Here is a 14763-nt window from a genome sequence, read left to right on the forward strand (position 1 = left end):
GCAAAAATTGAAAATAATTATGGCCAGACAATATATAAATAGTGCGGAAAAAGAGGCAGTGGAATTTAACACTCACTTGAGTAATATTGTGTTAATAGAACAATACGACGGGAGCTCCACATAGTTAACATTCATGGAAAGGCTGTTATTGTGATACCCTTTTTAACGGAAAAACATTAAAATCTGGACACTTAATGATTGGAAAAATGTGGTATAGTTCAGTAAAACGAAACCTTTATACCGATTTTTTGTTCTTTTGTTATGTTCCGTTATGATTTGGGCGGCAAAGTGGGGTTGGTATTCAGATGGTCCTTTCAATCACATCACTGGCCGGATTACTGCAAATGAATATTTTGACATTCTTAATTCTTAGTTCTTACTATAACAGCCCAATTGTAATAAGTCCCGACCTACTATAGTAAAACACAATTTTTGGCAAAATGAGTTTTTTTATTCAACATAATTCCCTTCAAGGGTAATGCACTGATTATAGCGACCCTCCACCTTTTCGATACCATTTTGGTAGTACGATTTGTCCGTTGCTTCAAAATAAGCCTCAGTTTCGGCGATCACCTCTTCTTTCGACAAACATTTCTTCCCAGCGAGCATGCATTTGAGATCTGAGGATAGGAAATAGTCGCTGGGGGCAGATCTGGAGAATACGGTGGATGAGGAAGCAATTCGAAGCCCAATTCATCGATTTTTGACACGGTGTGTTGTCATGGTGAAGCAGCAGTTTCTTTTTCTTCAAATGTGGCTATTTTTCGGCGATTTAGTCCTTCAAACAGTCCTTCCTTTTTCAAGGCAGTCAATGAATATTATTCCATGCGCATCCCAAAAGACAGACATCATAAACTTGCCAGCCGACTGTTGCGGCTTCCCACGCTTTGGAGCGTATTTATCGTGTGCAGTCCACACTGCAGTGACTGTCGATTGGACTTCGGAATGAAATGATGGAACCATGTTTCATCCATTGTCACATATCGTCGCAAAAACTTGGGTTTATTATTCTTGACATCTTTTGAGGGTTAGGGCTAACTAAAAAATTTATGGATTTAATTCTTGTAGCGCCATCTATGTGTCAGGCCGGGTACTTTTCAATTGACTGTTATGTATCTAGAATTAAGTTATTGTAAAGACAAATTGTAGGTTAGTCGACTAGTAACAATAAAATAAATAAATATAAAAACGTTTGTAATTGAAATTAATTTAAATATAATTATTTGGGCGCTTAATATTGATTAGGATATACGTTATAATATTAATCAAGACCGAAAGAAGAAGAAACTATTTATGGCATATCGATTTGTCTTGTGTAATGCCACCGAATATTTTAGTGTTTACATATGCAATAAAACAAAGTTAAAATAACTTAACTTAAAAAAAAACAAACAAAGAACTGTGGTATGCACCGAGACAAAACAGCACGAGACTTAATTAAGTTATCAATTTAAATTGAGTAATAAAAAACTAATCGTAAAAATCGATTTTTTAAAGTTAACCTCATTTTTATTACCTCGTTTTAAATAAACGACTTTCGGCGTTGGTACATTTGCAGAAACTAGTCGAACATGCATGGCCCATAAAAATTACTCGTGCACACCGTCATGAGCAATGGCTTTTTTGAACAATGGCCTTTCAGTTGTCAATTATTCTTGTTGCTTTGTTCCGTCCATGTCATTGTCCATTGAGTAATCCACTTTTGTTTTCAATCAACTTTTACAGGTGGTTGTAAATACATATTTACTTTTATTAATGTGCTTAATTTTAATTTATCAATATTTAATATTATTTATAATGTATATGATATATACATATGGTGTTAAGATCAGGGTTTTTACTATAAGTTAGCTATAACAATATAAACAGATGGCAAAAAAAAACAAAATTTAGTTTAGACAAAAATCTTCGTTATTTGCTGAAGTACTTACAATAATTTTTCGTATTAAAATATCACTTAATACGTTCCAGATCTAACAGATATTTGAAGATAAGGTAGGTTAATAGTCTCAATCTTCAAACGACTGGTGTCACTTATTTATGACTATATATATTTAATTTTGTTAAATATCTTAATCTTTTTTATTAATATTTAATATTATTTATAATGTTTATGATATATCCAAATTGTGTTAAAATAATGCTTTTTAGTACAATTTAGATATAACAATATAAATACATGACAGAAAAACAATAATCACACCTGACACATAGATGGCGCTACTAGAATCAAATTCATATGCATCCATTTTGAGTGAAGCAACTTTTGTTATTGTGAAAAAATGGATAAAAAGGAATTTCGCGTGTTGATAAAATATTGCTTTTTGAAGGGAAAAATACAGTTGAAGCAAAAACTTGGCTTGATGTCGAGTTTTCGGAGACTGCCCCAGGAAAATCAATCATCAAGGATTGGAATGAAAACTTTAGACGTTGTCAAATGAGCAAAAGAGGTTGTTACCGACGAAAACATTTAAAAAATCCCTAAAATGATTTTGAATGATCGTAAATTGAAATTGAATGAAATAGCAGACCTTCTAAAGTTATCAACTGAACGTGTACATCATATCATTCACGAATATTTGGATATGAGAAAGCTCTGTGCAAAGTGGTTGCCGCGCGAGCTCACTTTTGATCAAGAACAATGACTAGTTGATGATTCGGAGCAGTGTTTGAAGATGATCAAGTGTAATAAACCCGAGTTTTTGCGTCGATATGTGACAATGGATGAAACATGGCTCCATCATTTCACTCCGAAGTGTATCACATTTGAAGGGCATTACGACGAATAAAAAAACTAATTTTGCCAAAAAACCATGTGTTTTACTATGATAGACCAGGGACTTTTCAATTGATCTGTTATCTGTCAATAATGTTCATTTTGTTTCGTTCTGAATTCTATACAAAGCTGTGTTTGCTGTGTTAAATATATCAAATGTTGTGTTAACTCAGCTGTGATTGCGGCAAGTTTTAATTTTCTGCTTTATCTAGAAACTGTATTTTTAATTATTGTAGAAGCTTATAATTGTATCAGTTTTTTGACATTGTTCCAAGTGATAAATAATCTATGGAATGGTTTGGTTTGGTTTTATTTATTTGGATTTTATCGCTGAAGACAAGTTTTTTTGGCCAAGGCTTTATCTACTCTACTACACTTGTGATATACCACAAATGGAGAATATTACGATGGCTACATTTGCTATTGACTATATGCCGCGATTATAGCTGTCAGAGACAATAGTGAAGGAGCCTCACGAAAATTATAACAACCAACTGACAATATAAATAATTGGACACAAGCTTGGAAAATACGAATTAATGAAAGTACATCTGTACATGTGCAGTTCACCTATAGACAGACCGTGCAAGCACCAATAACGTTAAATAATACAATCATTCTATATAGCAACAACGCTAAATATCTTGGAGTGAATCTTGATGCAAAACTTTGCTGGAAGGAACATTTAAAGAAGAAAAGAAAAGAACTGCAATTGAAATATAGGAAAATGTATTGGCTAATTGGAAGAAAATCACAATTATCGGTACATAATAAATTGCTATTAGATAAGCAAATTCTGAAACCTATATGGATATAAGGAGTTCAATTATGGGGATGTTCTGCAAAGAGTAACGTAAATAAAATATAAATTTTTAAGAACAAAGTACTGAGAAGTATTGTGGGCGTACCCAAATACTATAGGACTGATTACCTACATCAAAACGTTCAGATACCCACTGTTAGTCAAGACATCAAGAGAATTGTAAGGGGGTATGAGGAAAGACTCCATTCTCATGAGAATATAGAAGTATTACAGCTTTTGGATACCACCAAAACAGGACACAGACTCAAAAGAATCAAACTATCTGATCTTGTGTAGTAGTGTGTAAGTTAGGTGCATAAAAATACAGCAGCGACATGTATGAACATTATTTCACCAGAGACTGAGATAGGGCCGATGGGTCTTCCTAGTTATATATCTAGATTTAAGTTATCATAAAGACAAACTGTAGGTTAGACAGAAACGACTAGTAGCAATGTAAGAATTAAATTAAAAAAATTGAATTAATTGGGAAAACTAAAAACAAATCGTAAAACACCTATGAATACGTTGCACCTAATGAGGATTTGATTTAACTTTTATATCCAAATGTATTAATATTTTTTCACAGTAGCATGCCTGTGTGCATGATATAACAATGCTAAACTATAATTTTTAAATTAGAAAATAAATTAATGGGCTACAAATATCTTCATATTATGTTATATGTTATAAAGTAAATTATAGGGAATTTAAACAAATAGTATTATGTAAGATATCTATTAGATATCTATTTATATGAATGAAACCAAACACCATATCGAAAATGACGTTTTATAGATTTTTGTACAATAATTGATATGGTTAGTGAAATTAACAATACAGTCTTTAAATTTTTTTGTAGTTGTATCCAGTTTTTGAATTCTCATTTAAATAGTCTTAATTAAGTTAAAGCTCTTAATATTTTAGTTCGTTTTGTAACATGCATAATATATTCCTAGTCTTAGACATAAGGTTAATGTCTTAAAGTTCATTATTAATATATTTAAAAAGAATGGTTACAAATTGTATCTGCAAGTTGAATAAAACGGACATTGTTTATACATATATTTCATAGTTGAGTAGGTTTAGTAAGGCCACAAAAAGCATTTTCGTTCTCAATGAAGCAGTACAAACTGAACTTTAGTGAATGAATAAGGTTCAATCGTTTATTATGAGCTTGTAATATATGAGGTGTCGCTACAAAATACCATAAAGATTTTTCTTATAAATATATGGATTTGTTTAAAATAGTGCTGTTTTATATTATGTCAATCTGATGTTGGGAAACAGGCCACGTCATAAAGGTCACGTCGTTTTAGGTCTGCCAAATAAGGCAGATATTTTAACATTAAGATGTTATATTTGACTGGAAAGTAGTCTTTTTTTTTCACTTTTGGGGATTGTCATTATTTTTTATATTATAATTATTACGCAAAATTTAACTTATACATTGTTTCAGTATAACAGGTCAATTGAAAAGTCCCCGGCCTATCATAGTAACACACTTTTTTTGGCAAAATTAGTTTTTTATTCAACATAATACCTTTCAAGGGTGGTACACTGATTATAGCGACCCTCCAACTTTTTGATATCATTTTTGTAGTATGATTTGTCCTTTGCTTCAAAATAAGCCTCACTTTCGGCGATCACTTCTTCATTCTACGAAAATTTCTTCCCAGCGAGCATTCTTTTGAAATATGAGAACATGAAATAGTCGCTGGGGACCAGATCTGGAGAATACAGTGGATAAGGAAGCAATTCGAAGCACAATTTATGGATTTTAGCCATCGTTTCACTGACTTGTGACACGGTGCAGTATCTTGGTGATGCAGCACTTTCTTTTTTTTCAAATGCGGCCGTTTTTCGGTGATTTCGTCTTTCAAACGGTCCGATAACGCAATGTAATAGTCGCTGTTGATGGTTCATCCTTTTTCAAGGTAGTCAATGAAAATTATTCCATGCTCTCAAAATACAGACGCCATAATTTTGCCAGCCGCCTGTTCAGTGTATCGTGTGCAGTCCACTCGGATGTTTGTCGATTGGACTTCGAAGTGAAATGATTGAGCCATGTTTCCTCTATTGTCACACATCTATTGTCAAAACTCGGGTTTATTACGCTTGGTCATCTTCAAACACTGCTCTGAATCATCAACTCGTCGTTGTTTTTGGTCAAAAGTGAGCACGCGCGGCACCCACTTTGCACATAGCTTTCTCATACCCAAATATTCGAGAATGATATGATGTACACGTTCAGTTGATTTAGTTAGAGTGTCTGCTATTTCATATAATTTCAGTTTACGGCAATTCAAAATCATTTTGTGGATTTTTTTATGTTTTTGTCGGTAATAGCCTCTTTTGGGTGTCCACTGTGTTCACCGCTTTCGGTGCTTATTTCACCACATTTAAACTTAGCATACCAGTCCTTGATGGTTGATTTTCCTAGGGCAATGTCCGAAAACTCGGCATCAGGCCAAGTTTTTGCTTCAACTGTATTTTTTATCTCTTTTATCCATTTTTTTTTCACAATAACAAAAGTTGCTTCACTCAAAATGCTATAATGCTAAACAAACTAATCGCTGTGAGCAGGCCGACAGCTGTCAAATTTATACACGCATCTTTTTTTGTTTTCAATTGACCTGCTATATGTAAAGAAAGTTCTGAGTGTGTCCTATCTTCAATTATTTCTCAATTTCTCATTATTTGTTTTTACTATACATTAATACTATACTAATGATCGCCCTGTGGGAGAAATTTTACCACAATTTATTAAGTTAATCATGTTTCTCTATAACAGAGTAAAGGGAATAATTCAAGAATGATTGTTACTAAAACTTGTTTACATAGTATTTTCATTATATGCTCAGAAATATATTTTATATATAACATGACTTAAAATAATAAATGTCTAAATTATAAAATCTATGTATGGATAAGTTTAAATTACTTGACTATTGAATATTATAACAAACTATCATAAGTAAGATTATTTTCAGAACTGTGACAACTTCAGAACCTCAAATATAAGTATACATGATCTTTAACTTGATCTTGATTAATTGAAAACAATTATCTAAAACTTTTAGAAAAATATCTTAATGAAAATATGTTTTCGACCAATTCTTTAGTTTCGTGAGTTGAAAGGCTTCTTTTAATTATTTTTCCGACAAGTTATATGTGTATGTTATAATTTTAAGAAAGATATTTCATTTTCAAAAATATAGTGGGTTGTTCAGTAAGTTCGAGGAGAACATTTATTGTTTAAGGGTAGAAGGAAAAGCTTGACGCCATTTTAATACTTCATCTTTCATCTGCTCATCTGCGAATTGAATTCAAATTTAAGAACTGAAATTGAAAATTACTTTACGTTTATTAATTGATATTGAAGGCAAGTAGTAGACATTTTTTGAATATTCTAACTTTATTTAAGAGGGAAGTAGTAAACATTGCAAAGACCAATGAGATACAATTCTCTTATCAATTATCGGAAATATCATAAAATAAGACTTCAAGTAACTTGGGACGAGATAAGCAAAGAATTGTTGTTCGTACTCTCCTAGTATATGGAGGTACATATTAGAGGGAAAAAGTATGGTATTGTGGTTTTTATTGATTTTCACTTTCGTTTCGACTTCATACACATACATCCTGGACGGCTTTGGAAGCTGAATATGTTCCCGCCCCCCCAAAATATTAGGCAACTTCTTCAGGCAACTTACGAAGCTATGTGCGAGTGCAGAATGACTTGTCAAATTCATTTAAGATCGGATCTGGTGCGCGCCAAGGAGGTGTCGTCACTTTAATGCTTTTAAACATAGTTCTAAGTACGCGAAAAGTATTTAAGAAGATATAAAGTTTACTATGATGCTGCAAACTTTTCCCATCTGATGTTCCGTCTCGCATATGGCTGGAGAATTATTGAAGAAAAGACAACTAAAGCATATTTTGTTATTGTAAACATCGTCGGAATTCAGTTAAAGCAAGTGTACGAGTTGAAGTACTAGAGATCGGTAATTCAGGAGAGGAAGGTAAAATCTACTGTCATTGATCTTATCTCTGTTGTTTGATTATGATGATGACAAGAGGTTAAAAGGTATCTTGAAACTCTAAAGTAGTATTTATCATCTGTTGTGGTTGACGGTACAAGGTATGGTTGAATAGCATTTTAGTTCTTTTGAGGATGCCATACATTGAAAAGATAGGCCAATGTTATAGATAGTAGCGGAAAAATATGAAAATATGGAATAGTTTTTCAAATTTGAGTCACAAATATTTCAAATTTGAAAATTAACAGTTATTTTCGGTTATTATTTGTACAACTAACATAATAAAATGTTATTATTCCACACGGTGACTCATTAATTAGTAACAAACTGAAAACCTTAATCCATATAAAGAATAAGCTTTTATAGTGGTGCAGTATGTTATAGTGACAGATATTAAAAATATATCCCAGTTACGCGTTATTAGAAAGGAGCCGACGGTTGTGCAATATCCACGCGCAGATAGACGTAAATGTTAACGAACGAAAAACTGGATTTTTATAGAACACCTTTTTTTTTGGCGAAATTCTGATTTATTCGACAGGGAAAAGGTTATAACCGGTTTTCTTTTGTTTATTTCTGAATCGGTTCATTCGTACTGAACCGTATTGGTTCCTTGATGGTCTGGAATCAGTGGCGTGTTCGGATTTTATTGGTTTTATTGATTTGTGATCGACGCACGCCACTGGTTTGTTCTTTCGTTAGACAATTGTCCGATTGGAGACATTTTTCGTGATCTGATTGGGAAATTTCACCTATGTCAAGAAGAAAGGAACCTGGTTTTTTACACGATTCTTTTACATATATATAAGGAGGAAGAACCTGGTTCATCATCACACAGTTCTCCTTCCTCTAACGATACGCAGTATCAATTGAATTTAAAAGAAAATGAAGTTTTTGGTGAGTACGTTAACAACAAAAATTATTACTAAATATTTCTTTAAAAAAAATAGGAACATTAATACATATTTTCATATCAAATTACAAAAATTAAAGTACCTAGTACAAGAGTACGAGGAACATAGCAAATTAGCAAAATTTGGCAACACTACAAATTCTCATTGGTTTTCATTAGGGACCTTTTCATCTTAAAAATTAGAAAATGAGAAAGAAATGGCAACATTGAAATTATTATCGGGCCTATAAATTAATTTTAAAGGATTTATTTCAGATGGAATTATTTTATATTAATCGTATCCGGTATATTTGTAATTAACTTCATTCTGAAACCTTACCAGCAAGCTTCACTTTTCAGTCTTAAAATGTCATTTCGTCGAAAAACAGCCTTAACACGAGCAAAAACACAACAATGTTATTCTTCAGCTCACAACTCGCAGTTATAGGTAACCAAACTGGTGGAGACATACTTGAATATATTAAAAGAAGAACTGCTATTCCACCAACCCTATTCACCAGACCTTGCTCCTTCTGATCACCACTTGTTTCGACATAATTCATCAATTCAATCCTTCAATTCTTATGAAGATACCAAAAAATAGATCGATTTGTGGTCTTAAATATAGATGGGAAAAGTAGCGGCTACCGATGGACAATAATTTCTAATACATTGTATCGATTTTTCACCTTATAGGTTCAAATTTAAAAAATCCTAATATATAGAACTAATACTTTCTTCTCTTCATTAATTATTTCTCTTGAAATATTCAAATATTGATTAACAGTATAACATTTTAAAGAATAACAAGCAAATAAGTAAAATATGACAACATATTAAATATTAACTTACTTAGCTCATAATATTTTTTCTGAAAACATATTTAGATTGAATAAAAATTAATAATAATTTGTAATAATATACAAGATATAAGTTAAAGATTGCAAATCTGAATATATTTATTTTTTTCAACATTTTACTAGAATGGATATGTTATTTTAAAATTGTTGCCTTTATATGATGTAACGATGAAGAAAATATTTAATTAACACTATCGACCAACCACCTACATATATATTTATAACAAAAAATGATTTTGAAAGTGTTTGTAAAATTGTTTAATCGAGAGAAAATATATAACGTATGGCAACACTGGAATAATGCCTAACTATTGTATTAATTCAAATTTTATCGTAAATCGCCCGTTATTTGTTGTATTTTTGTTTTTATTACTGATTTATTTGAATTAAAGAAATTTTAACAAAAACACTCTCTTACTCTAAATATATGTTGCTTTTTCTTCAGATCGTCTCTGTAGCTGTGTTGGCTGTAGCCCTCGCAAAAGAAGCAGCTGATAAGAAATCAAAGCGTGGTCTTTTCGACTTGGGCTATGGTTATTCAGCTCCTGGGGCTATTATTCCTGCGGCCACGACCGTTCTTAGAACAGCCGGCGGTTATGCTGCTCCGTTGCCTGCGTTGAGTTACGCGTCTCCTGCTGTAAGCTACGCAGCTCCCGCAGTTAGCTATGCTGCACCAGCTGTTAGTTATGCTGCACCTCCTTTGAGTTATGCTGCTGTCGGTTACTCAGCATCAGCACCAGTGAGCTATATCTCCTCCTCAGCGCCTATCGCAGTTCCATCTTCAGCAGCCCCCGCTGTATTCGCCAGAAGTTCATCTTCCCTTTTAGGATACAATGCTCCAGCTCCATTACTGGCCAGATCCGTGCTGCCTTCCCCATTATCTTTTGGATATAGCAGCGCCAGGACTTTGATCGTATGAAGTCAGTAGCTAAATTGTTAATTAACATAATCTGATATTCGTTTTGTTCAAATAACAATAATGATTGTTGATTTAACCTCAATACTATATGTGTTATGTTGCTGTTATCAATTTTTAACTTTTAATGTACCCTATTCTTTATTATTTGATTGTTGGTCTAATAAAGCTTTTAATAAAAATTTAATAATTATTTTAATGAAGCTGATATAAGAGTCAAAACATGAGCAAACTTATTAAAACAACGTTCTGGTTTAAAAATGATTATTTTAAATCTAACTTGCCGTATAATAACTGCTTTTAACAGTTGAAAAAATATATTTGTACGAGTATTTGAAAAATAATATAAATGAGTAAGAAGATTAAATCAAATCTTCTAAATGCAAAATTAAGTATTATTTGATGCTTCTATGTGTTCTGATAATTGAGAAAAATTAGGATAATGTATTTTAACCAAAATATATTTCATAATTTTCTGTAACTTTATCTCATCTTTTTGACACACCACATGTTGCATATCATCGATTCATGTTCTCTCTTTTTCAGTATTTCGCAGCAAAGGCATCTCACTAGAGTTGCAAGAGTGTATCCTCCACTACTCTTGTAATGTCCAGAGAAATTGTTTTTGTCTATCAATCAGTAAAATTGCAATGTTGAAATAGATGAAAATGGCGCTTTCAGTCAATTCGTGTGGTAGTCCTTTGGTTTAAATGTTTCCTATCGCATGTGAGCGCTAGGAAGCTGTTGGTTCATCAATTGCTTTCTGAAAGTTCTTTGATATGGGTTGGGTTTTCGTCCAATAAGTCTTATCATTCATTGTTGTCACCAAGAAATCATCACTTTTAAATGGATTTATAATACATGGGTATAGAAAAAATCGATATGGGTTGAGATATATTGGAGCAGCCTCACCATAAACTTCTAACAGCGTTTGACGGGCTTGCACAGTAGATTTTTTAAAAATCAAACAACAAAAGTTATGAATGTCGAAAGTGTAATTTTGAGCATTCTGTGATCAGCATTCATATGTATTTTATGTAGAGAAATGTAGTATTGGCAATTTTTGGAGAATCCTAACCGGTATTCGGTTAACTTCAGTAGTTTCCACTTGATTTTACAACGTTGCTATTTACTATCAATTGAGAGGTTTCTTGTTTATAATTTATTTGTTGTACTGTTTATGCTTTAATTATAAATGGTAGGCAGTAATGGATAAATCATCGATTTATGTATATTGTCAAATATAGTATCAAATCTGAATAGGTTAAAGGATGTGTGTTATATAAACTGCAATCTTAGTTTCTGGATATTTATCCTAACACACTTTACAGAAAGAAGATTTTATGCTAATCATAATAAATGAGGGATAATATGAAAATTTACAGGAACTATAATTCTGGTTTTTTATTGTAACAAAGTGTTTATATATTGATAAATAATTACATATTGTTTTATTTTCTCTTTTTTCTTTTCAAAATTATTTTAAGATGTTTATAAAAGGTTCTTCGTATTTAATTTTTAATATTATAAAGCACAAAAAATATACTAAGACATTTTAACTTGGGCCTCAAGAGAAATATTGGTTTAACTTCAAGATAATTTGTTCTATTTATATTATATTCTTCAAATATATCTATAATTTTCAGCAACTGGCAACGCTGTAAATTGGAATCCTTGTGCGCATGCTGATATTCTCCAGTGTCAAAAACATGCATTTAACTGTTAGGTTATGTTACTTAACAGTTATACTTAACAGTTATTTACATTTATTCCATAGAAAAAATAGAAATTTCACGGCATAGGAAATGTTTTGTTTAGTTCAATCAACTGTAGCGCTGCGATCGCAAATTGTGACTGGCTAGTTTAAATTCCTGGTGCCGCCACTAACATGGAACGTGATTGGCCGATCAAATTGTGTGAAGTCAGCATTTTCTATGGGCGTCCATTTTTAAGTTTGTCGTTTGAACGTTGTGCATATTTTCTGTTTTACATTAATTATTATGAAGTAATAATATAAAAATTGATGACAATGCGTCAGTGTAGTAAAAGATTACTACACTAGTGTACTAGGGTAAAAATCTACTACGGAAATTATACATCGTTTCCTAAAGAATGATCTCGCTCCTTTCCAAAAATGGGTTGATCAAGTAAATAGTAGTAAGTTACCTGGATTAACCACAATGCAAATATATCAACATCATGGTGTCTGTCACGAACATTTTAGTGAAAAATTTAGAATTACCCTTCCTTCACGAACAGGTATTAGGGTAAATGCATATCCAACATTGTTTTTATCAGGTACATATAAAATTATCCATCTACTACATGTCTGTTTATATATTGTTTGTTTGTAGAAAATCAGAACCTACTTATGAAGATATTAGTAGTAATAAAATTCAATTAATCTACCAAGTTGTTCGTATGCTGTCAGTGTGATGTTTCTACATAAAGAAGTCTTAAAAGAAGGTAATAATTAAGATAACTGGATAATTAGTAATCCATTTTGTCTAAATTTACAAATAACTACATTTGTTTAACAAATCTTAACCAAGATTGCTAAAAGAATTTTGTTGGATCTATCAGAGGTCATGGAGGTAGAAACAGCTTCCTTCACCTAGTATGTTCGAGAAATCTTTAAAAGGGCACATCATTTCTTCAATTTTTTCACATCATTCTCCCGGAGGAAATTGTGAAGAAGATGAACATGTTAGATAACTTATATTCTTTTTTAACGGGAGATCTAGTAATACTTCAGGTTGTTAAATCACCAGTTGAGTCTATATTTTTAGTTCCAGAGAACTTTGCTCTGAGAAAAACAAGAGTCTAATATTGTGTTTTAGTCTTCTTTCAGGCTATTTAACAAAACTTCTGAAAAAGAGACAACATGCAATATTTGTCTACATTCTATACTAAGTAGTTGTACAGATTAAATACACTAAAATCTAAATATCTTTAAAGAACACATACATTTTTAGTGTTTCAACTGTCCAATCCATAATGATTTTCAAGACCAAATTTTAAAGTTATTAGGATTTTATTTTAATAAATTAATTTAAAAAATTATATTTGATTTTCATTTAAATACTATTGGCCAATAAATGTGACGTCACAAAGTAATCAGGCTAAATGGAAGACCAATCAAAGCAAAGTATTTTCCTTACAGGTTTCTATATCACTATTTTAAACTAACCAATCAAATTCATATTGTCAGCGCCGCCAATGATTGAACTAAACAAAACTTTGCCCCACTACTTACCATTGGAGTTGCACATCCCTGATTTATTCTTCGATTTTCCACTAATGTTGCTCACAAAAATACATGTAATCTGTTATCAATTGGACCTCATCAGTAAAGTTAACACTGATCAAGTTCAATCAAATTTAATTTAAACAATTTTGTGTCATTTATTTATTTATATACAGTTGTAACTATATTTTTTATATTCTTCTATATCATAAATTTAAAAATAATTTTGACCTGTTATGCTCAATGTTTATTAATAATAATCCTATTTCAAGTAGTAATTAATTTCAAACTACTTTTTACTTATTTCGCGGATGCTAAACTTGATTTCAAACTATGGAAGGTTAATATATAAGGACAACTTAAATAACTACATCAACAGCAGATGGCAAAGCCGGTTCGAGAATGGTTACTACATACGTCCTCCGACGCCCAACGTTGCTATTTTGAAATTTACGTAATAATAAACGGATACAATTATTCTTTTGTACATTTTTATGGTCGGAATCAATAGAAAACAAAGTAGGGCAACTGTTTTATGCGATTATGGCGGTTATTTATCTATTTTTAGCGGCGTAATGTTCTGAAAAGTTCGAAGGATTGTATTTATAAGGTCAGAACATTTAATCTTTGTTGCTTTGATTTTATCGAAAAAGAGATCATAAGAGTTAGTTTATTGTATGAGAGTAAATTATGTTGATGTATGGAGATAATTAAGGAGTACTAGTCTTTTTATTGGCCTTCTCTGTTACGATTTTTCATACGTTTTCTCTTTGTTGTGTTTTATTTTATTTTGATTCTTGAAATTTCTTATTTTTATGAGGTTATTTAGTAATTTTACAAAGTACTGTTTAATTTGAGTACTGTTTCTATAATGTGCTATTTTACTATATGTCCTATATATTTGTTTTAAAGGTTTTTTTTAATTTTTGTGAAAACTCGTAAATGTATTTTATCCAAAATATTGTCCATCGATAGTTGCTACTTTTTTCCATCTTTCAGGCGATTCACGAATTCTATCTCGAAAGAACGATGTATCTTTGGCAGTTATTCACGAATCGACCAAATTTTTGTATCTTTATAAGATGTGAAGCGGTGCCACATGCACATACCACATCATGACTCATTATATATAACTTTGTTCAAAGAAAACATATTTAAGTTTGGTTTCCATAAAAAGTTTATTTGGCCTTTACATTTTTCTTCGGTATGATTCAAAAACTATATAGG

At 31.6% G+C, this 14763-nt stretch overlaps 2 protein-coding genes across 3 annotated transcripts in view; both read left to right on the plus strand.

Annotated features, from left to right (window-relative positions):
* The window catches only part of LOC143191474 (uncharacterized), a 125514-nt gene that overhangs the window by 22587 nt on the left and 88164 nt on the right, over positions 1 to 14763 (plus strand). The gene's annotated exons all lie outside the window — the stretch shown is intronic.
* LOC143192023 (uncharacterized) lies at positions 7139 to 10408 on the plus strand. Its single transcript, XM_076397481.1, has 2 exons — positions 7139 to 7363; positions 9819 to 10408. The coding sequence occupies exons 1-2, from the start codon at positions 7139 to 7141 to the stop codon at positions 10290 to 10292; spliced, it is 699 nt and encodes a 232-aa protein (XP_076253596.1). The 3' UTR covers positions 10293 to 10408.

Source organism: Rhynchophorus ferrugineus, unplaced genomic scaffold (genome assembly GCF_030347505.1).
Source record: "Rhynchophorus ferrugineus isolate W39M unplaced genomic scaffold, kcgeb_rfMv2 rfM2, whole genome shotgun sequence".
Lineage (NCBI taxonomy): Eukaryota > Metazoa > Arthropoda > Insecta > Coleoptera > Curculionidae > Rhynchophorus > Rhynchophorus ferrugineus.

Excerpts from the sequence above, each read along its gene's own strand:
- LOC143192023 (XM_076397481.1), top strand. The coding sequence starts at position 7,139 with ATGGAGGTACATATTAGAGGGAAAAAGTATGGTATTGTGGTTTTTATT. Across the intron at positions 7,364-9,818 it reads ATCTGGTGCGCGCCAAGGAG|ATCGTCTCTGTAGCTGTGTT; the intron begins GTGTCGTCACTT and ends CTTTTTCTTCAG.